Here is a 23,845-nt window from a genome sequence, read left to right on the forward strand (position 1 = left end):
CACTTGAAAAAATAAAAAACAACACGAGGTACTGGTAGCATAAAAATGGCAGTAACCGCGACCAAATTGTATCAAACATACACACTTCTGCTGATGCCTGGTGTGTCACAGGTCTCCGCGGTTTCTGCCTATTCAAGTCAATATCGAGCTAATGCTCACATGTAACTCTCTGTAAGAGAATGTTACTCTGGGTCAGGACACGCTCCGATCACGAGCGTTGGTCCCGCCCCCTTGACGTTTTCTATTCACAGGTCTGCAGCAATCCTTTTTCTGCCATTATTATATACTATCCCCCCCCCCCCCCCCCCAGGAGACTGACGTGGGGGGAGTCTATAGCGAGTGTGTGTGATATTATACCACTATGGCGTCTTGACACAAGAAGCACCACTCAGGGACTTAAGCAGTGATCTGCTCATCCCTACATTAACCCACTGTGGTATATACTAACTTGGTTCATGTAACTAAGTAGATAGGGGTTCTATCTGTTATCTATACACTTATTACGCAGATACCTGTGGCTGTTCATAACACCTGACTTTACCCTGCATATATGATCAAGGGTAGAGCCAACACTTAACACACGAGTCTGGTGCCTTTTATTTTCGCTGCGCTTTTTTGGCCTACTAGCACATATCACCCTGGTACTTAGTGTCCGCTTTATTTTAATTGAGTTAAGACTCCAATAAATGATATTTTAATTTACTCAATATACACATTGCATCCTACACTACCTCCTTCACTGTTTTTGTGCACTGTTGAGTGCTCTCCGTTGGGGTTCCTTTTCTCTACAAGTATTTGTTCATTATCCACCCCTGATTGTAGCACCACAGATTTATCTTCCAGCAGTTGCGAGGGTATATTCCTTCCCTTCCCCCTCCCCAGCCCTTCCCTGAGTTCGTAAATAATTACACCCTACTTTTTTAGCTACATGTAGCCAGGTAACCCCATGACTACTAATCTTCTCTGCCTAAGGCCGTGATTATACAGAAAAATACACGCGGCGCCGCGCGCTTAAAAAACATAAAAAAACAATAGCAGCGCTTATACCTGTTGCGGGGTGCGCGCTGCGTGGAACTGCAGGGCAGATGTCTCCTAGTGCAGATTTGTTATTGGCAGGCGACGTTGTGTCACGTGAGCGGTTCCAGCCAATGAGGGCGATAGCTCACGGCCACGCCTCCCTGTCTCCGCTTTGCAGTTTCCCTGGTATAATCAAGATGAGGGTGACATCACCGGAACACGCTCAGCGCCATCTGGTATAATCGAGCCCCGACACGCAAGTGCTGGTACCAGCGCAGGCAGTGTTAGTGTTAATCTCTGCCCTGCTGCAGTAAACAACTCCCCAGAAGGGATGGGGTGGGGGGGGCAGGGTTTGTGCCAAGGCTGAAAGCTCCAGAAGTTGATCTTGCAAACACAAAATATAAAAAAAAACAAAAAAAAAACAGCGCACTGAGGATCAGTAAATAAATATATATATATTTAGTGAAAACTTGTTACACATTCTAACTATTTACGAAAAAATAAATGCATAATACAGATTAAAAAACAATCAAATAACATACAGAAAATAAAGAAAAATCAAACTTATAATTGGATTTAAATAAATGCAGTGCAGAACTAGATTTGAATAGAAATAAAATGTCTATATATTGGTGATTCTTATAAATACACATGGGGAATAACCTAGTGCTCTCCTAAAGTGCTACTCTATACTAATAATGTTGATGTTATAAATGCAATCTATAACATGATGTGAATCGGTGAGACGTTTTAAAAATATCAATACTAAACTTCGCAGCACGGTAAATATAGAGGTTTTATATGAACAGATACTAGCGGGACACAGCTAATACACTTGCAGGTTTAATTGTTCTATTCCTGCATTACCAATGTTACCAACACCCACCAGCGCCAGTGTGAGCGCAGCCGGAAGTGTGTCCCATCCGGCGACCCGTACAGCCCTGTGCACCGGCTCCTGCAGTCCGCTGAGTGCTTGTTCCTGGCTCGTGCTCAAACTCCGGGGCAGTTACAGTTACCGGGCACGTGAGCCGATAACCCGCCAGAGCTCGCGCTGCCGCCATGGCCGACAAAGGGGAGCTAGACATGACCGGAGCAAAACAGAACACGGGGATGTGGCTAGTGAAGGTGAGGAGATGCACTAGGAAGAGAGAGGCTGGGGGAGCACTGACCACGTGAAGGTGTAGAGAGATGGGGGTGGGGGAGAGTGCCACTGCCGTGTGGTGGCACAGATGCTGTGAGGGACAATACGCGGGACGACGAGAGAACTGGTTGCAAGTACTCAGGTCACGTGATGAGGCGGGGAGTTCAGGTCTCAATTGTTGGAAGATGGGGTTGCTGAGTACAGACTATACAATATTGGTCCCAGTGTACAAACTCAACTCTAAACACATTTGGAATCGCTGGAGCATCCTTCCCCAGTTGGCTATGAGCCTCTATTTAGCCATTCACAAACAGGCTTTTACATCTAAACTTGAAGAGCTATTAAATATAGTGCATTAAAACTGTAGATATAAATATGTGCTGCTGAGTGGCACAGCAAATTCAAATAGACTGAACTGCTCCCTTCTTTCCTACTGGCACAAGATCTTAATGTGGCATGTATTGTGCAAGGGTGAACAGACAAGTCCAGACGGTGCGAAGAAGCACCGACCGGGAAGTACCGTGCACTCGGTGCTAGCGCATGTTTAAATGTGTGGGAGAACCCTATCTATATTATTTTATTTATTTATAAAATATTTTACCAGGAAGTAATACATTGAGAGTTACCTCCCGTTTTCAAGTATGTCCTGGGCACAAAGTTAAGACAAATAATTCATGGTTACAAATACATTTACATAAATGAACAGGGTGTACATTATATACAAGACATTGCATGCACAGTTAAAGATAATATATATTATGGGCGTATGAAACAGTTACAGACCAGGTTAAAATGTGTGACAGCCTTAGATTTGAAAGAACTTAAACTGGTGGTGGATGTAAGAGTCTCTGGTAGGTTGTTCCAGTTTTGGGGGGCACGGTAAGAGGAGGAGGAGCGGCCGGATACTTTGTTGAGCCATGGGACCATGAACAATCTTTTGGAGTCTGATCTCAGGTGATAAGTGCTGCATGTGGTAGTGGTGAGGAGCTTGTTCAGGTAGCTGGGTAGCTTGCCCAGAAAGTATTTGAAGGCAAGACAGGAAAGGTGAACATTGCGCCTAGACTCAAGTGATGACCAATCTAGTTCTTTGAGCATTTCGCAGTGTTGTGTGTTATAGTTGCATTGGAGAACAAAACAACAAATTGAATATCGATGAGGCAGTAAACTACTGGGGTAGCCCGGACACCACCATGGATGTCCTTTGGGTGAGAATAATAGTAGTACTTACAGCCACGTACAGGCATACCCCGCTTTAAGTACACTCACTTTAAGTACACTCGCGAGTAAGTACATATCGCCCAAAAGGCAAACGGCAGCTCACGCATGCGCCTGTCATCACGTCCTGAACAGCAATACCGGCTCCCTACCTGTACCGAAGCTGTGCGCAAGCAGGGAGACTATAGAGCCTGTTAGAAATGCGTTATTTACATCAGTTATGCACGTATATAACGATTGCCGTACAGTACATGCATCAATAAGTGGAATAAAAGGTAGTGCTTCACTTTAAGTACATTTTCGCTTTACATACATGCGCCGGTCCCATTGCGTATGTTAATGCGGGGTATGCCTGTATGCTGTTGTTCACTGAGTCTAATAATTTTTGGCTACTTTATTAACCTAATTTTATTGTTTGGTCCCATTATTTTTAATGTATATCTATTAAAATTGATTTTAAGTATTCTAATTATCCACACTATTACATTGGGACTTATTCTGGACCTCTGTGGTGGTGTCCGGGCTACCTCAGTAGTTTACTACCTCGTTGATGCAGAATGGGTTCTCCCACACATTTAAACATACGCAAGCACTGAGTGCATGCTATGGGGACTTCCCAGTTGGTGCTACTTCACAAAGTCTGGACTCTTGTCTGTTCAACCTTGTAGCTCTGCTTTCCCTAGTGCACTTGCTTGCAACATTGACCATCGGTCATTCTAGTTAGTGCGGGTACCTTTTTGTTTGTATGTATTGTGCAAGTCCTTCCTGAAAACGAATATTCAGATTACTGCAAATATCCTCTAATCTACGGTATTCACTGTTGAGCAACGATGACTGCGACAATATTATTGGAGTTAGTAAATAAATCCAATCTCTCTATTAATATCAAATCAAATAAGCTTTATTGGCATGACGAAAGAACATTTCAGTATTGCCATAGCAGGGGGTAGGGTAAAATGATTACCTAGTACATGAATAACAGGGGATAAGGTATAATGATTGCATGGTTAACAGTTACACACATGGATGTGGGGGTTAGTGGGCGTCTCTCAGCCGGTGACAGGTGCTGATATAGTGTGCAGCCAGTTTTGCAGTAGTTTCATCTTTTCTTAGGGGGATAGCTATTTTTTGGTTCTCTTCTATATTATTAAAGTTCTGGATTAGAGGTGTGAGGTTCTCCAAGTGGGCACTCCTCACTTCAGAGTATTGTGTGCAGCGCAGCAGGAAGTGTGTTTCATCTTCTACCTCACCTTAGGCTTGGGTCCCGCTGCGTCCGGCGGCGTGTGTGGCCGCGTGCGCGCTACTCACCATCTCCTGGTATCCTCCCGAGCCGGTCCCAGTCCTTCCTCCCTGCAGGGCTCACTACACGCTGTGACGCGTCAGCCGCCAGGAGATGCAAGAAAATTGTAATCCCGAGCGGCGACGCTTCACGTGGTGTGGCAGTGAGCCGAGGAGGAGGGGAGGCTTCGGGGAGGAGAGGAGAAGGGGGGGGGGGGGGAAGCAGCGATTTGTCTTCCAAATGAACTCTGCAGCACCAAGGGAGCCCCCCTTCTCCCTCCCACAGACTCTCTCCTCATACTGTGTGAGCCGAGACACACTCCAGGACTGTGAACCAGATGGAAGACCCCCCCACCCCCCGGGACTGTGAACCAGAGGGAAGACCCCCTCCCCTCCCCCACCCCCCGGGACTGTGAACCAGAGGGAAGACCCCCTCCCCCCCCTAAATGAAGGGGAAGGAAGGCGCTGGATGAAGAAGAGGGGCACAGCAGATTAACCCCTCTAGTGTCTGCAGTGTCAGCAGATGCACAGGGGGGGAGGGAACCCCTGGCACACAGTGTGATGGCCCCGCCCCCTGACATCATTGCCGCGCCCACCGACCCTTTCTGGCCACGCCCCCGCGCCAAAAACGTTTTCTGCAGATCGCGGTGCAGTGATTTGCACGCGCCGCCAGCAAGCAAGGCGGCTGTGTGGGCGCTTGCAGCAGGGCCTTAGCCTAACTCACATCGCATGCACAGTCTCATCTTCCGGGGCTTCTAGTTCTGTCTGTGTCTGCCTGTTTTATCTCCAGGCTGTGGGCTCTCATTCTGTACTGTCACAAGGGTTGTCTCTGCTTGTGGTCTTTTACCTTCAGTAGGTAGGGTGCTAGAGTGTATTCTCTCTGTAGGCTGTGATGTGTCCAGCTTCTTCGAGCACTGGATATCATTTCCCACATAGTCACATACTGTACTTCTCTCGCTCTCTCTCTCTCGCTCTCTCTCTCGCTCTCTCTCTCGCTCTCTCTCTCGCTCTCTCTCTCGCTCTCTCTCTCGCTCTCTCTCTCGCTCTCTCTCGCTCTCTCTCGCTCTCTCTCGCTCTCTCTCGCTCTCGCTCGCTCTCGCTCGCTCTCTCTCGCTCGCTCTCTCTCGCTCGCTCTCTCTCGCTCGCTCTCTCTCGCTCGCTCGCTCTCGCTCGCTCTCGCTCGCTCTCTCTCGCTCTCTCGCTCTCTCGCTCTTTCTTCTTCCCCCCTTCCCACCTATTCCCTCTTCCTCTTCCTCCACCCTTCTCCCCCCTTCCTCTCCTCTCTTTTCCCCCTTCCTCTCCTCTCTTTTCCCCCTCAATCTTTTTGTTTCTTTAGAAGTGCAACTTAAGATAATTTTCTTCCGGCCTTTCAGTGTGTTGTGGGGGGTATTTGTCAAGTGTTTCTTCTAACCTTATCTCCAACCATGTCCTTATCAAAGAGCCAATAAAGAAAAGTGGAGGAAAACAGGGGGGGGGGGGAAGTGTTGCCTGTGCAAACTATATTGTGAATAGTGGTGTCACAAAAAGGAGTAGCCAAGAAGATCAACCCCTCCCTTGCTTTTGGTGTTCTATAGTGCGCGCGCAGCAATTATAGATGGGTGAGGTTAGCCAGCCTTTCTATAATAGGACCGCGCACATGGCAGTGAGCGTGCAGCCGGCCGACAAGGGGGAAGAGTAGGAAAATAAAGATTTTGCGCTGCTACCGCCGCTGAAATGTATGTATATGTGTGTTTATGTATGTACGTGTCTGCACAATGTTAATAAATATTTTATTTTTACAAATGTGTTTTTTTTAATTTTTTTATAATAAATTACAACACACAGCCACAGACACTACCTTCCCTGCCTGTTGGTCCTGGCAGCACGGACTGTATACCCACAAAAAGCGTGCGGTAGGTTCACGCGCCTTCACACAGGCACGCACGTGTGTACGGCCGCACACAGTATAGAACGGCCCTTAGATGTACATAAAAATAGGTATCCTACCATTGTCGTTCCTTTTCACGTGTTGGATGAAGCTATTTCCATGCAATCCCTATGAAAGTTCCCTAGCCTATGCAGCTTACACCACACAAAAAACTTTGTTTAATAGTTACCGCTGGCCTTACAGGACCCAAACACGTAGTGTACTTGCTGAATAGGTACAGTTGGAGGGTATGACAATCACCCAGAATCCCTTAAACATGTCACTACCACCAGTACACGTCTGGACTGCTTCTTATAACCATAGGGGGACCATATGATAATTACTGAACACCGTCACTTTTTGCCTATTTTCATGGGGGGATTGCGTTTACATGATTTGAACAGGAGGGTAGGGGGTTGGAGGAGGGACCCTCCTCTACTTCTGTTTGCTTAATTTGTGGGCATGTCACAACTGTGTGATCACAGGGTCAGGATCCTGGGAGGACTTCCAGCACCTTAAACGTTAGTCGTGCAGTCTTTCCACTCTGTCAGAGGGTACCAGGACAGCAGAGAGCTCTGCAATGCATTGCTGGAGGGTCCAGCACAGAAAGGGTTAAAACATGAACTTCAAAGAAATTTATACACATTCTTGATAGTGTTCCTCTAATTCAAGTTACAAAAAAAAAAAAATTCATGTTGTTTAAAAATATGACTACCTGTTATTATCCGATGATCCGATACGGTTGCACTATTTTTGCCTATTACACTTGTCTATTTCTTACGTTTATTTTTTTTTCTGTTTGAGGGCCTTGACATCTATTATCATTCCCTTTATCTTGTTGCATGTTCTCTGATGTGCTGCTACGTGGTTGCACTATATAACTACTGTAAAAGTATACGCACATACTTTAGACTTGTATTATTACACTTAATATAAAAGTTCCAAGGAAAAAAAGATCAGTAAATAGAGCTGACCACCTGAAACTGTCTGCTTCCTGAGAAGATGCGGGAGACAGAGAGGCATATTGGAGCACTGGATACCACTTGCAGGCGGGTGACTGGAAATTGGCACTGGGCAGATAAACACTCAGATGCTTTGATGATGTTCCCATTTTTACTGCAAATGTTTCTTTTGATATTCAAATAGAATAGACCTCTATCATCAGAATGAAGCAAATGTACACAGGCTAAATTTAGTATTTACAGCTAATTAGCATTTTGAAAGAACAAACATTGGGACATTGAAATTTTCAAAACCTTGCCAACGAAAGTCCCAAATCTTACCCTTTCGGTGTCTGTGAAGGCATTTTTTTTTTTTAGATTAAAGTGTGCATTATTTCCAAAAATGTGGTTAGTGTGACAAGAAATAATTTTTAGTCTTACATTTTACCAATGCTTTAAAAAAAAAAAACCCCTTTCTAATGTTTGTGTTTGACGATTATTGTAGGTTCCAAAGTACTTGGCACAGCAGTGGACTAAAGCCACCGGAAGGGGAGAAGTTGGAAAGCTGAGAATTGCCAAGTAAGCAGTGTCAATTGTGTTCTTTTCACACGTGTTAAATGGTGACATCAAACTTTTCACTTTAACCCTTGATATTGCGTGTATTCTTTCAATAATTCAGTCTGGCTTTTTTGCGAGCTACCCAAGAATTTTACAGCGTGTATTATCTTGCTACGCGAAGAACTTTACTCTTTCTAGCATTGTCATTTTTTTGTTCAGCTCTGTCACATATCGCATACGGGATGGGGTTAATACACAGCTCTGTAGCTGGCCCAATCTTCACCTTCGCATAGGTCCCTCAAATGAACAATATCTCCCCTCACTCTGTCCCAATATGCCATCTGTCACGGACAGCACACTTGTGAGCACGTGACTTAAATCTGCAACCAGGGTTACTACACACAGCTATTCTAGCCAACTCACGTTACTCTTGCGCACTGTACTTTTAATGTGTTAACATAAACCACTTACTAGATTGCAATCATATCTATCTGCTGCCACCACCCAAGAAATATAAAAAAAAATATATATATATATACAGTATATACATACATACATGTGCGCCAGGGTGTCAGGGCCCGTTTTATTAAAGAAAAACTATGCACTTGGCACACACACGTGTCAAAAAATGTACTTTACGCTCTACAAAGCATGCAACCTATTCAATCAGAGCTCAAAGCATTACTTATTAAAGTTTGGCTTTAATAACATACAATAACAATAAATGTGGAACAGTTTCTTAAGATAAAAGAAACAGAAATCCCTATACTGCACGTTACCATATGTCATAGGTCCTGTCTCAGAGAGGTCACTGGAATAGAATACACACGTTCTGATCCCAAAACATACCTCTATTGAATTCTGATTTTCTGTTCAAATATGCCAACATTTTACGCCCAGACCTTCTTGCATTGAAACACACACAGACCCCCACACCTGTCGTAAATCGGCTACTTGGGTGGCATTTATGACTTGAGGGAAAAAACATTTTCTTCTAAGGCCTGGGACATAGTGATTTTGTCCGTGCTGAGGCGCGCTGAGGCTCAAGGAAAGCGGTGCTTTCCCTGGCCTTACACAGCGCGCCCTCCGTGGGCGTGTCGGGGGCGGGCCAGTGACGTCACGGAGCTGGTTCGCCCTCATTGGGCGAACCGCTCACGTGACCGGCCCTGCGCTCCGGCGAGCGCCAAATTTGAAAACTGCGACACACGCTTCCCCAAGCGTGCGGACGCGTGCGCGAGCCCCTGCTAAAGCCGCTCTCATTGCGACTGCAGGGGCTCAGTGCCGAGCAGCAGCACGCCTCAGCCCGAGGCCTAACTTTTAAAAGTCTGACATTTCCTGAATACTTAAACGCCATCTTCACGATTGCGTCTGTGCTCTCCACATGTACGCCTGCATCTAAAATTTAACGGCCTAACGTCTATTTTTGCAAGAGAAACCGTTATCTGTTTTTGGCACCCTGTAATTATGAAGTGTGGTATGATTTCATTCCAAATATGTAACTGTTATTACTCAGAATAGATGTCATCACATGATATTCTAATTTTTTAATAAAGTCCTCCAACTAAGTGGTCCTGTTTGTTACCTCTGTGTGATGCACAAGTGATAATTCAAGAATTTTTGTTTTCTTTGAGGCTTGCAGTCCAGTAAACTAAGGTCGATTGCCTTCTAAACTACACACATTTCACTTTTAGTGGGCCATCAGTGATATCCCCCCCCAATTAAGCCCTCCTTGTAAAGCAGCACATTCACAGGAAGGGTCCTGACCTGTCATAAATACAATTTATTGTGTTTTTAAAACAAACTTTAAGCACATTAACCCATGAGCACCAGATTGATTAAAATATTATATTTGCCTGATTTATTGGGTTACCCTGAATATAAGGCAACCCCACTCCCCTACTTCCAGTAGTAGCTGGAAAGAAGAAAAGGTATTTTGTTAACTTTCTCCTCCCTACCGATCACAGCACCACAATGTCGGCTACTGTGTTTATAGCTTACACAGGACCGAAAAGAGCGCATGCACTCCTTTTGGTCCTGTGTAAGCTATTGTTAATCATTTACTGTACATAGGAGCGGATGCGCAGACTGTCAGCAGCAGAGCCTCATTATAAGGCGAGTATGGACTTTTCAATATAACTTTATTGGAAAAATAATCTCGCTTTCTAATCTGGCAAAATCGGTACTAAATATTCCCTGCCATTTTTATTACAAGCTCATTTCACAATATTTAAATGTTTTAGAAATAGAACATTTTACTTTGATTTGGAAAAATAATTTCACTTTTGTGTATGAGTGATAAAGTATTCAGTTGTCTACATTGAATCTTACAAACATGTAGAACAACTACCAAAATTTGACTGTTTTTGGTGCTAGAGACTGCAATAAAGTGACTTGCCAAAGGTTTTACTCTGTCTTAAACTGTGTTTAACTGTTTTTTTAACGATATTTATTGCTGCTTATAACCTGTCTAAGTTGACATTGTCTTCTTTTTCTTAATAGGAATCAAGGGAAGACCGAGGTAAGCCTTATATGTAGAATCTGATATTGTAACATTTGGTTTTGGTGTGTATGATCCCTGCTACTGTCATTTTGTGTTCTGACGTTGAGCGGTGTGTATCTCATGGCTGCAATTTGTGGCCAAATTACAGCACGTTTGTTAGTAGGGCATGCACATGCCAAGGATTGGGGGTTTTTTTCCCACCATATTTTGTGCAAGGAGATATTTGAAAAGGATGGTGCTGATGTTTTTGTCTTCTGTAATATCTTAACACTGCTAGCTGTTCTCTTCTACCCATATTACACACCTAATTCAATATTAAAGGTTGACGTTACTTGTCTTATTTATGTTTACTTCTATTGTGGATGGCACTTGACAGATTTATTTTCTAGATGAGTATTTGGTTTGCAAGGGGCTGCATAAGAAAGTTAAGTTTGCGTAGTGATTCTGTGGAGGTTTTCGTACGTTCAACTACAGAGTTTCTTTTGGAGTGTCCCTGTGCTAGTATCCCAAATTGCAGGGCCGGCTTGGTGACGGTACACTTGGTGCCACTGCACCGAGCCCCCGCGGTTACAGAGACCCAGCGCTCTTCTCCACAACTATTAAACGGATTGCCGGGGGAGAGCGTGGGTCCCCTGTGACTTTCTTACCTTCTCCTTTGCGATGTCTTCCTGTAGTGTCCCTCATCATGGCACCTCATCGTCAAATGGCCTTGCCATTTCAACAGGACATCATGCGGCATCACATTATGACAATGGACTATCCTGTGGCACCTCGTTGCCATGACAATGTGACACTGCATGATGTGCTGTGCCATTTGGCATTGCGGCGCCATGGTGAGGAACACTATAGGAAGACATTGCGAAGGAGAAGGTTAGAGGCCCTGCACCAAGCCCCACAATATTACCAGCCAACCCCGTCCAAAGGGCACTGTTACAGTTTCAAAAATAACCCCTATATGAGAGATTGCAGTTGGAGAAGACCGTTTGTTTCACCATAAATTACTTTTCAACACCTTAGGGGTTTAAGGAAAAATACACAATACTTACAGAAGGTGCTGATATTTTAAAATGGCTGTACTTGATTCTAAATTGTCATATATTCGGTGTGCTAAATCCTTTCCGGTGTATCCCACAGGTGTCATTTACTCTGAATGAAGAGCTTGCAAGCATCCAGGATATTGGAGGAAAATCTGCGTCAGTTAGTGCACCAAGGGAACATCCGTTTATTTTACAGAGTGTGGGAGGACAGACGTTAACCGTGTTTACAGAAAGCTCATCAGGTGAGATGACAAAGTTCCCTTACACAAGCATAGTCTTCAAAATCCTGTTTTTTATTTTTATCAGTTGTGTAATATTATGTAATCACTGCATTATAAAAAAAAATCTCTACTCTATACCCTTTTTAATGTTTTAAGCTTTCTTGGGTTGCTTGAGCAACCATTTAGGAAGCCACAGCACTTCTTCTTCTGAAATAGGCAGCCATTTTGGGTTAAGAAAGGAGTAGTATATGAGAGAAGTTAAGAAAGGAGTAGTATATGAGATTACATAAAACATTACTGTTCGGCATACCATGGCGTATCAACATGGGAAGGCGTAAATTGAATTTATTAACATCATGACACTATCTAACCAGCACTTCCATACATCTTGTCGGGTGAAAAAAGCAGAAAATGTAATGTCAGAAGTTTATGGCATATAGGATTTAGCAAGCAAACATTATTTGAAAGTTGTGGTCTGACTGACTGACTTGACTGACTGGGTGGGTGGGGGGTGGTGTGGGGTGTGGGTGGGTGAGTGACACTGACTGGGTGGGGGGGTGACTGGGTGGGTGACACTTTGACTGGGTGACTGACTGGGTGGGGGGTGACACTGTGTGGGTGGGAGGGGGGGTGACTGGGTGACACTGACTGGGTGGGGGGTGATTGACCTGGTGGGGTGGGTGGGTGGATTGTGACTATTCATTGGAAAGGGGCTATTCATTGGAAAGGGAGGGGGCCCACCTGTGCAGCAGAGTTTGACGTGGTCCAGTCTGCTGATTATGATGTTGCGGCTTCTGCGGTCCTGCACATGCGCGCGTCTCAGGGCGGGCCAGCCGGCTACGGTCGCGTCCACTCCCGTTCTCCGTGGCGCGGACCCTTCGCACTCCAAGCGTCTCGCCCTGTGGGGGGCCGTAGAAGGTTGTCAGGCCTCCCACGTCGGATCTGCCGAGTGGCAGTGGGGACGATGTTTCTCCTTCCACCGTATCCCGCGGAGTGAGGCAGTGAGGGGACTTCTGTTCTTGGTATCTCCTTGTGTGGAACCTTTGCGCACTGACTGTGGGAGTCACTCCAATCCTTGCAAGGATTTCACTTTTTAGACGGTCATAATCCGTTGCGGCTTCTTCGTTGAGGTAACTATATGGTTTTTTTGGGCTTCCCCTAGTAGAAAGGGTGCGATAATTCCAGCCCATTTGCAGCGTGCCCAACTTTCCCGGGTAGCGATTCGCTCAAAGGACCGGAGGTAACCCTCAACGTCATTTTGTGGCGTCATCTTCTGCAGGTATAGGTTCGCCTGGATGGGCCGCACCTCGGCTACACCGGTTGAGTCCATAGTAATCTGGGACAGGCGTTCAACCAGCCCCCTCTGTGTTTCTACGGTAAGCTGGGCTGCAAGCGGTATGTGCCGCAGTGCTTTCAAGTCCCTTAGCGATGCTGTCCGCTACTTGTCAGTTAGTTTCCTGCTGAACAGCGGTGCTCTGTAGTAGGGCCTTCAGAACGTCCTCCATACTGAAAGTAGCAGTCCGCACAGGATCTAACAGTCGCAATTTCCAGCTACCTCCCTTTTTACAGGGTTGTGGCATCCCACTACTGACACCACTTGTGGCAGGATGACCGTGGTTAGTGAGGAGGCAACACAGTTCTTCTAGTGAAATAATCTGCTGGTGGTTTTATTTGTCCATAAACATAACAAAAAAATGGGTGCTCTGTCCCTTTAAAATAAAAAATAAAAAACAAAACCCTATCCCCGTTGGGCAAGCTAACTAAACAAGGTTAAGCCTATCTACGCGGCTGGTTAGCTAAACTAGACCAGACCAACAATATTTGGTGATACCACTTGGCTCCTTACCTGGGAGCTTTATTCCATTCGGGACAGCATATATCTGAGCAGCCTGAGTCTGTCAGCTCTCCTCTGTCAGCTCTCCTCTGTCAGCTCTCCTCTGTCAGCTCTCCTCTGTCAGCTCTCCTCTGTCAGCTCTGTGTCTGAAAGTGACTGCTGCCCCAGAGGCATTTCCTCTTACCCTTTTTAAAGCAGATGAGCTCACTTAATTAGGATCACCTGTGGCTTGTCTAACTAGTGGAGTTAACTCAACACATACTGGAAAGCAGACATAATGCAACCTCCTACTAGCATATATACAGAGTCTATGACTCTGTCACAATATTTAAATTACCAAAGTTTACTTGGGACAATCCCACTTAACACAAGTCTACAGAAAAGTACAATCCATCATGATTAACTGTCGACGGGAGAAGGCTTGTTAAAATAACCATACTTTTTTTGTGCATAATTGAGCACAAATGTCATCTTAGAGCAGCACCCTACTCTATCTTGAGTATCTTGCTTTCTCCCATACACCTGTTGTCTTTCCAGAAATGTTGTAGCTCTATTCATGCATTTCAAAGGAAAGAAATGAGGAACTTTGGTGCTAAAACCTGAAATACTGCTTTAAATCTTTTTGTTTGTAAGTGTTTCCAGGGTGCCTGGTTAGCTTCTTTCTTGTTTTTCTTTAATTTGATCCTTTCAGTCATGACAAATAATTTGCAGGTCATCCTCCTGACTGGCCTTTCTCCATGGTAAGAAGGATTGCTTTGATAAAACACATTCTTGTCTAGCAATTGTTTAGCAAGGCTTGCTGTTATCTGTAAAGATTTATTGAATTCTCTGTGCTACTGCAACACAAGGAAGATTGTACTATTCTAGTGCAGAAGCAATTAGGACAAAAAAAAGGATTCAGTACAAATATTTCTTGTATTGCTTCCAAAAATAGCTTTGTTTTTAGAGGTCTTCATCAAATAGCAACTTCTCAAAAGGAATAAGATGTGATTTGAAAAACAATAAATGCTCATTTACTTAAAGAGGGATGGCTGACTCCAGTCTTCACGGGCCACCAACAAGTCAGGTTTTAAGAATAACTTTGCTTTACAGGTGGCTCAGTCGATGACTGAACCACCTGTGCTGAAGCAGGGTGTAATGAAAATGTCGGAGGATCTTGAGTATTTTAATCAATCTGGTACTTCAGGGGTTAATGTGGCTACAGTTTGATTTAAAAATACAAAGAAATTGTTTTTGACAGGTCAAGACCCTTCCTGTGTCTGCTGATCTACAAAGAGGGCTTATTTAAGGGGCCATCACCGATGGCCCAATAAATGTGAAATATGTACTGTTTAGAAGCTGCGGACCATAGTCAGATCCTGGGCTGTCGACCTCAAAGAAATCCTTACATTCTTGAAATACTCCCTGTGCATCCCAGACAGAGGTGCAAACAGGTCACCACTTAGCTGGAGGGCTGTACGAAAAATAGGATATCATAGGATGACATCCCTTCTAAAGAATAACGTATAGATATTTGTAATCTTTGCAAGGAGACAGATGCAATAAGGCCAACACATGAGGTTTAGGAGGTGGCAAGGGACATATATCCATTTGTCGCTCAAACTTAGGTGCAAATTGGCCAAAATTGGTATTGTTACATTCAGCAAACTCGCCTTAACCTATTGGTATGGCTCACATTTATTCGAGAAGTGAAGTTATGAGTTTGTTTCTATATTCCGTGTCAACAAGAGAAATCAAACCAGAGCACAGCCATGGGAGGCAGGGTCAAGGTAAGCGTAGAAAAATCTTTATTCCTTAAACATGGGTAAAAAGGAGGCACAAAAACCCTCCTACGCGTTTCACACCAAGTGGTGCTTTATCAAGGAGTATCATATGGTCTTAGATCTCATTCTCAAATACCTTCCAATGATGCCGGTGTCACACTTGCCCTCTGACGTCACACACACAAAGTACGCATATGTCCGATGTCAGATGTATTGCGCAAGACCACTGGACCCCGGATGCACCTGGGTTGTCTAGGCCAGGGGTTTGCAATCTTTCCCAGCTGCACCCCCCTGCCTGCTTCAATCCCTGCTCGGGCCCCCCTTCCCATACCTTGTCTCCTGCTCTCCAGCGTCAAATGACGTAGTTGAGTCACGTGACACCACGGCGTCATTTGATGCGTTGCCTTGGTGACGCGTTGAAGAATACAAGGTAAGGATAGTTTCAGAGGCCTCACGCGATACCCTGACATTTAATTTAAATGCCTTGGGGAAGAGGGCGGGGCCTCTGCAATTACCGCGCCCCCCTGAAAAATCTTGCGCCCCCAGGCCCCCAAAGTTTGCGCACCTATGGTCTAGGCCAGGGCTTCACAAATTTCTTTCTTTGCGCACCCCTGTCTGCTTTCCACCCCTGCTCGTGCACCCCCCTTACCTTCTCTCCGGCATTGGCGGCGTCATTTGAAGGCCCAAGTCATGTGATGTTGCGTTGCCATTGGCCGCGTTGTCATGGCGACACGTCGTCAGACACCCGCTGAGGACAGGTAAGAGGGACTTACAGAGGCCTCGCGTGCTCCCCCGGCATTTAATTTAAATGTTGTGGGGAAGATCGCGGGGCCTCTGTAAGCACCGCATCCCTCCACCCTCCCCCGGGTAACAAGCAGCTTCCACATGGAAGATATGACAACAGTACATTTTACTGTTCATGTCACCATAAATCTTTTCTTGATATATTGTTATTTAAGAATTCAGAAAGTTTCTATTCAAGTTATAATGTAATGTTCTAATTCCGTTCATCTCAAACTGTGATCCCCAAAGGCTTTTAAATTTGACTTCAGCTCACTCCTCTGCATTTTCTTTCTCTGCTAAAAGTACCATAGCCATTACTTACTGTTTTTTTACATCTACCAGTATCATCTCCTTAAATTCCTTGGGTTGTAAGCATCTTAAACCTATATTGTGTATGTTTGTCTTGTGGTCTTATCACTGTGTTGTCATTACAGCCTTGTTTTTTTACATTGATTAATTGGCCAATACAGTACTATAGATGTAGTTGTGAGTTCTGCACCAATAAGAGATCAGTGAATGTGCTATTATGTTACTTGATACTTTTGCAAACATAATATTTCCCAATGGAGCAGAATAATAGGTACTTAAACATATGAATTATGCTTTGTTGCTGATAGTGGGAACTTTAAAATACTGTAGTTGTGTACACAGTTCAACTGAAAAATACAATTACAGAACATGTGCGGTTTTCGTAAGGCTGCGCATATAGTGACAGCGTCGCGGCAAAACAAATGCATTACCGCAGTCACGTGCGCTTATAGTAAGCGTGGCGCGATGGATTGGTCGCGATTGCTGGAAGTCATCTCTATTTGATTTTCCACCGACCAACGCGTCGCCGCCACTGGCACTAGAAGTGTAGCCTACGTCTTCAGATTTGCAGTTTGTTGCTTGGTAAATTATAGTAGTTAGTTAATGGGAAAAAGGGGGGGAAGGACGGAAAGGGGAGGGTAACTCGCATCAGCTCAATATACAAAGTTTAAAAATGATGACAAAGGTGCAAAAGGCGATAAGGAGTAGTTATGAAATAGGAGACAAGAACACCTTTTTGAAAGCACTCATTGTAGTGAATGTAATGATGAATAAATTAATAAACCATACTTTATTATCAATATATAAAATAAATAATTAATCAAATAATCCAACAATAAACGACTCGCATTGGTGACTAAACATATAAAACAAACCAAAGTGCTCTATACAAAAACTGAGACGGAGGGGAAATTCCTAGTAAATAATTACTATTAGTAATACATTGACTCCCAATTAGTAAAGGAGAACCCCTGGGCCCAGCACTGAAAATGATTAAAAACCTATACGTTCTAAACAGCTAGCAATAGACTGACCATTGAAATGATTGCAAATAAATGGCATTAAAATATTCCTACATAAACCCACAGATTGTACAGGTAAATCAAGGAGTATTGTGTCAAATAACACAATCTATGTTGCCAAGATACAGCAGCTCAAATAGGAGCACCTGAGATACTAGCAACAAGGTCGCAGCAAATGAACATATATCTTAGTTGTTAAATAAACATATATATGTTGCATGTCTTGATTATATAAAGTACATAAGAGCCCACAAAGTGTGTTGAAATGGCTCTGAGGCACGGATCTAGTCCGTATCAAGTTATAGCCTCCTGATGTATTAAAAATATACTTTGGACAGAAATGAGTAATTCATGGCAATAAATGAACCTGTGGTGAGGAATTAGACAGACAAAGAGGGTGTAGCCGCAATAATATCACACACTTAATACAGCAACCAACTACTGTGTCAATTGAATGTAGCAAAGGAGAAGAAACATACTTCAGTACCGCTACAAAAGTATCAAAATCAAAAGGCTGCTATGTTTCTAGCACCATCGTCATGGATAAGAAAACTGAACCTGACTGAATACAGGATTAGTCGGTGGTTTGGGGCATAAGTCCCAATCACAGTGCTCAATCCAAATCTGAACCTTTAGACAATAATGAGTACGAGTCCACATATCATGGTGACAGGAAACTGTATCAGCCAGCAGGTAGAGTAATGAGACCCAGTGCTATATGAATGCAGCAAAAAGACACTCAGTTTAATGGCAATAGTCCATGTGTCATAATAAAATAAAGGGTTAACATACCATTGTTGTATGGGACTCGGCCATACCAAACCCTTATGCTGCAGCACTATTCCAGGTCATCCAGTATCCCTGTGAGGGAGAAATATACTCACAGCAGGCTTGTTCCAATGCAGCGTGCAGCACGCTCAATATTCACATAGAAGTTGAAATCCCAGGATTCCTGCGGTGCACAGCCAAATAGGGTAGAGGACCAGCAAGGTGTAGTTTAAAAATATACTTTATTGAAACAGCATGGTACAGGGGACACACACTCTGACGCTCTATGACTAAGGACTATACCAGTCCGAAACGCGTCAGAGTGTGTGTCCCCTGTACCATGCTGTTTCAATAAAGTATATTTTTAAACTACACCTTGCTGGTCCTCTACCCTATTTGGCTGTGCACCGCAGGAATCCTGGGATTTCAACTTCTATGTGAATACAGGATTACATTACACCCATAGTAGCCGTTAATGAAGTGTGTGGCAATCAAACCTACATATTGGCAAATTGCGGACAGACCGGCACTCAGCAGTGCCTCTCACCCTCTTCCCTGTATGCGTGCGACATGACGTCAGTCCGGGTGGGAGGTTCGAACCGGACTGACGTCATGACACGGCTACACCCTCTTTGTCTGTCTGTCTAATTCCTCACCACAGGTTCCTTTATTGCCATGAATTACTCATTTCTGTCCAAAGTATATTTTTAATACATCTATCAGGAGGCTATAACTTGATACGGACTAGATCCGTGCCTCAGAGCCATTTCAACACACTTTGTGGGCTCTTATGTACTTTATATTTCAGGACATGCAATATACTGTATATGTTTATTTAACAACTAAGAGATATGTTCATTTGCTGCGACCTTGTTGCTAGTATCTCAGGTGCTCCTATTTGAGCTGCTGTATGTTGGCAATATAGATTGTGTTATTTGACACAATACTCTTTGATTTACCTGTACAATCTGTGGGTTTATGTAGGAATATTTTAATGCCATTTATTTGCAATCATTTCAATGGTCAGTCTATTGCTAGCTGTTTAGAACGTATAGGTTTTTAATAATTTTCAGTGCTGGACCCAGGGGTTCTCCTTTACTAATTGGGAGTCAATGTATTACTAATAGTAATTATTTACTAGGAATTTCCCCTCCATCTCAGTTTTTGTATAGAGCACTTTGGTTTGTTTTATATGTTTAGTCACCAATGCGAGTCGTTTATTGTTGGATTATTTGATTCATTATTTATTTTATATATTGATAATAAAGTATAGTTTATTAATTTATTCATCATTACATTCACTACAATGAGTGCTTTCAAAAGGGTGTTCTTGCCTCCTATTTCATAAATTATAGTAGTGCAATGAGTATCAAAATCAAGCATGATAATCTTGCAGATAATCGTTCTCTAAATAACTCAATACAGCAGAGGTGGAGAACAGTCAAAGTAGTAAGAGCATTAATTGTATGTTTTCATGACCAGTAAGTAACCTGCTTACAAAGTGGGCAGCTGTAGAGAGAACAACTAGAACTTATCAAACATACACCACTATTTGTCCAAAAATATTACACTGGTTTCCCCCTTAAATATATTAGAGCTATGGAAACAGTCGTAAATGTTTATTCTTAAGAAACTGGCATGATCCTGAAACAAACAATAGTGTGTGATAATTTTAATAACTGTGTACATTGAATAGTGAAACGCTCGAGAGTGGAGATGCACACCAACAGGAATTGCAGATACTGGCTGCCCGTTCATTTCAGTCCCACTGCTGCAAACATATAACCAAAAATAGCAAAAATGTAGAAAAATACCAAAATATATTAAAGAAACAATGTTTTGGTGAAAAATTACACCTCCATGTCCTGATGCAGGTGCAATTCTGCACCAGAACGTTGATTATTATACAGCTGGTCCTCGCTATCCGTCGTTTGACTTTGCGACGGACGGCATATCCGACACATCACCATGCAATCCTATGGGGCTGTTTTCCGACGCCGACATGCCTTATCCGATGCTCACCACCGCTGATTAACATGGGGCTCACTATCCAACACTTTCATTATCCAACACTACTTTCCAGAATGGATTCCGTTGGATAACCGAGGGCCGCCTGTATATATTTTTGTATTTTTTCTACATTAAGACTTGTGTGCTATTCAATTTTTGGTTACAGTGAATTCTGAACACACATTAATTCAGACCTTTGAGTTGGTATGGAATAAGTACAGCGGAATTGTTTGTCATTTGTAAAGCGCGAATAAAGCATCTATCATACTGTTTGGTTTGAGGAAAAAAAAATATTTTTTAGAAAGAAAACATTAGTCGTTTCCCAAGATGGGCCAAACCGCATGGCAAGCCAATAAAAAAGGTAAACTGCATCGAATCGCTCTTACAGTTTGAAAGAATGGACAGTAAAATTAAACTCCTTGTGAGCCAAAAGATCATTTGAAAAATACAGATTACATTTTAGCAGATAGGGGCCTTTTTTCAGCTCTTGCAGAATTTGATGATTTGGTTGTTTTTTTGTTTGTTTGTTTTTTTTGTTTGTTTTTTTAAATCTTCAGTCAAAATTTGAGAGCAGAACATATTTTAGAGGTGAAAGGAATAAATAATATTGAAGTAGTAATTAAGATAGCTTTTAGAAGAAAGCAGGACATCGGACATACACCAAGAAATTAGAAGCAAGATATTGGGGGATTCTGGAGTATTTTGAAGTGAGGAGAATGTTGAAAGCAATTCACAATTTAATCAGAAGGATGAAGCCAACACCGATTTAAAAATCAACTTTTAAAATGCTGTATTGTCTTCTAGGGCAGGGGTGCGCGATTTGGGGTGTGTGGGGCGCAAGATTTTCTAGGGAATGCGCAGTGGTTACAGAGACCCTGTGCTCTCCACCAAGACATTTAAATTAAATGCAGGGGGACCGCGTGAGGCCTCTGTAACTTCACTTATCTTGGCTTCCAGCGACGCGTCAAATGATGCTGCAGGGTGACGTCAAGTTATCATGGCAACGACCCCGCGGCGTCATGACACCAGATAAAGGGGGACAGCATGCAGAGGGGCTCACGGGAAAAAGTTTGTGCAACCCTTTTCTAGGGTACACCACAACACTGATACAGAAATAAAGGTTTAAAACATGTATTGCAAAGATGTTCAAATTACAATGGCCACACAGCCAACAATTACCCCTGGTAGTGAAGATCTAATTCCCAGAAATATATCCTTGTGAGGAAAGAAAAGTTGTGTTCTTTTTCCATGATTACACTGAACTTGTGGGAGTAATTGTGATGCAAAGTCCGAAGTTAGTGTCAATTTATGAGAACATTTTCAAGACTACTGCGTTTACTATTCCTGTCTTAGCATAGAAATGTAATGAGCATAGGCATCAGAACGTTTATGTGGTAACCGGTGACTTTAAGAAGGGTTTAAGTACCATTACAATCTTCACCCAACACCCTCTCCCCCTCTCTCCCTCCTCCCAACATGTAATTTGTCCTGTAGTGCTTACTGGAAAATTATAGTTGTAGTAATTTGAACACTGATATCCTTTTCAGCAAAAGAGGTTACAAGCACTGAAAGTGTTCATGAACTGAATGTAATTTCCAGCGTGAGAAAGGTACTTGTACATTTGACAAAAAGCCATATAATGCCGCAGTTGGTATATTTCCAAATTGCATCAACCTGCTTTGGGGAAATGCCAGAATAAAAAAGTAATGCAGCCTGGTCACAGCATTCTGTAGATCGGTCACATTGTTTTGGGCTTGCTTATATCCCAACTTTGTAATATACAATAACCCTTCTTTACATGTTTAGCATCTTTATTTGTTCAGAAGTACGTTCATTATTTTAAATTCTGAAAGTCTTGACCGTTTGTAAACCTTTAAAATAATAATTTACAATTCAATTTGCCTTGGGATATCTGTGGTACCATCGAAGCGCATTCCCTTATCTCCAGTAGCCTGTCTCCCGGTTCTCTCCTAGGAGGTCTTAATATGTAAATGTATGTGTCACTTGCATCCCTCAGTGGCTACGCATATTTTGTAGTTTGCCGCCAATGAGACTGCACATTGGCTGTGTAATGAGACTGCACATTGGCTGTGTAATGAGACTGCACATTGACTGTGTAATATCTTAAAGCTGCAGTTCAGTCTTTTTTTTTTTTGTTTAATTTATTTTTTTACTTCAATAGTTTTATGTGTGCAATCTCTAATTACCTAAAGAACTGTATAGCTGTCAGTCAATTCGTTCTCCATGTATTGATAGGTCGAAATTTGGTGACATAATTAGTGAAGGGATCTGTTTATATTCTGCTTGTCTGTCAGTGGAAGCTCATGAATATTCATGAGCACTCCTGCACTGACAAGTGCTAGAGGGAGGGCAGGGCTGAGAAAGGGGTGTGCCAGGGCTTGTGACAGGACATGAAGGGGCAGTGCCTTAGCAAATGGCTGTTAAAATAGAATACAAGAAAATTGGTCTTTCAAAGTTGTTTTTTTAAAAACTGAAAATTCTTCTTACTACAGAACTGATTTATTAAAAAAAACACACATGCAGGATATTGACTGAACTGCAGCTTTAAGTGACACACGTGAAATGTCTGTGGAGTTCAAATTGGAGGTGAATAATACAAGAACAGGACTCTGCAGTTTGGGCATGGAGTTCCTTTTTATTTGAATGACTTTGCTGCACTTATTGGATGTATAATTCCCTTTACTGTATTGTCTTTGTAACGTGCTGAGAACACTGCGCTATATATAAAGATAGGCATACAGTGGCGAGAAAACGTTTGCGAACCACTTCTGGTTATGATTTTCACATATTTCAAAGCTAAAATGTTATTAGATCTTAATCTAAGTCCTAATAATAGATGAAGATATCCTGATCAAAAAATGACACAAAAAGATGATACTTTGTCAACATTTATTTATCCACATGATTAAACATTCAATATTCATGTGTGGAAAAGTATGTGAACCTTCAGATTCAGTACCCCTTGAACAGCAATGACTTCAACCAAGCGTTTTCTGTAACTGCTGGTCAGTCACATCGGTTTTGAGGCATTTTGGCCCATTCCTCCTTACAGCACTGCTTCAGCTCAGTGACATTTTGAGGGTTTCCTTGCATGGACAGCTCGCTTCAGGTCCTGCCACAACATTTCGATAGGATTTAGGTGCGGACTTTGACTTGCCCATTCTAAAACGCAGAATTCCTTCTTCTGCAGCCATGTTTTTTGTCGATCTGCTTGTATGTTTAGGATCATTTGTCTTGCTGCATGATCCACTTTCGCTTTATGTATAGATGGCCAGACATTCTCCTCTAGAATCTTCTGCAGAATGCAAGAATTCATGGTTGTCAATGATGGCAAGCCGTCCAGGTCCTCAGGCAGCAAAGCAGCCCATAATTATGACACTCCCACCACCATGCTTGACGGTTGGGATGAGATTCTTCTGTTCGAACGCAGTGTTTGGCTTTTGCCAAACATAACATTTCTCATTGAGGCCAAAAAGTTCTTCCTTTGTCTCGTCTTTCCAGAGATGTCATGTAAATATGAT

The 23,845-nt window shown here is 43.0% G+C and overlaps 1 protein-coding gene across 3 annotated transcripts in view; it reads left to right on the forward strand.

Moving 5' to 3' along the window:
* Nucleotides 1-1,920: 1,920 nt before the first annotated feature.
* GTF2F2 (general transcription factor IIF subunit 2) overlaps nucleotides 1,921-23,845 on the forward strand; it is a 196,372-nt gene continuing 174,447 nt past the window's right edge. For 2 of the 3 annotated variants that reach the window (XR_012799933.1, XR_012799934.1), the window contains exons 1-4: nucleotides 1,921-2,142; nucleotides 8,004-8,077; nucleotides 10,556-10,574; nucleotides 11,691-11,835. Coding sequence is in view for 1 of the 3 variants with exons in the window: in XM_075591111.1 (XP_075447226.1) it covers nucleotides 2,077-2,142; nucleotides 8,004-8,077; nucleotides 10,556-10,574; nucleotides 11,691-11,835 (304 nt within the window). In the remaining 2 variants the exon portion in view is untranslated. The remainder of the gene's footprint in view (nucleotides 2,143-8,003; nucleotides 8,078-10,555; nucleotides 10,575-11,690; nucleotides 11,836-23,845) is intronic. The other variant, XM_075591111.1, reaches the window with a different exon arrangement.

The sequence above is a fragment of the Ascaphus truei genome, chromosome 3 (genome assembly GCF_040206685.1).
Source record: "Ascaphus truei isolate aAscTru1 chromosome 3, aAscTru1.hap1, whole genome shotgun sequence".
Taxonomy (NCBI): Eukaryota; Metazoa; Chordata; class Amphibia; order Anura; family Ascaphidae; genus Ascaphus; species Ascaphus truei.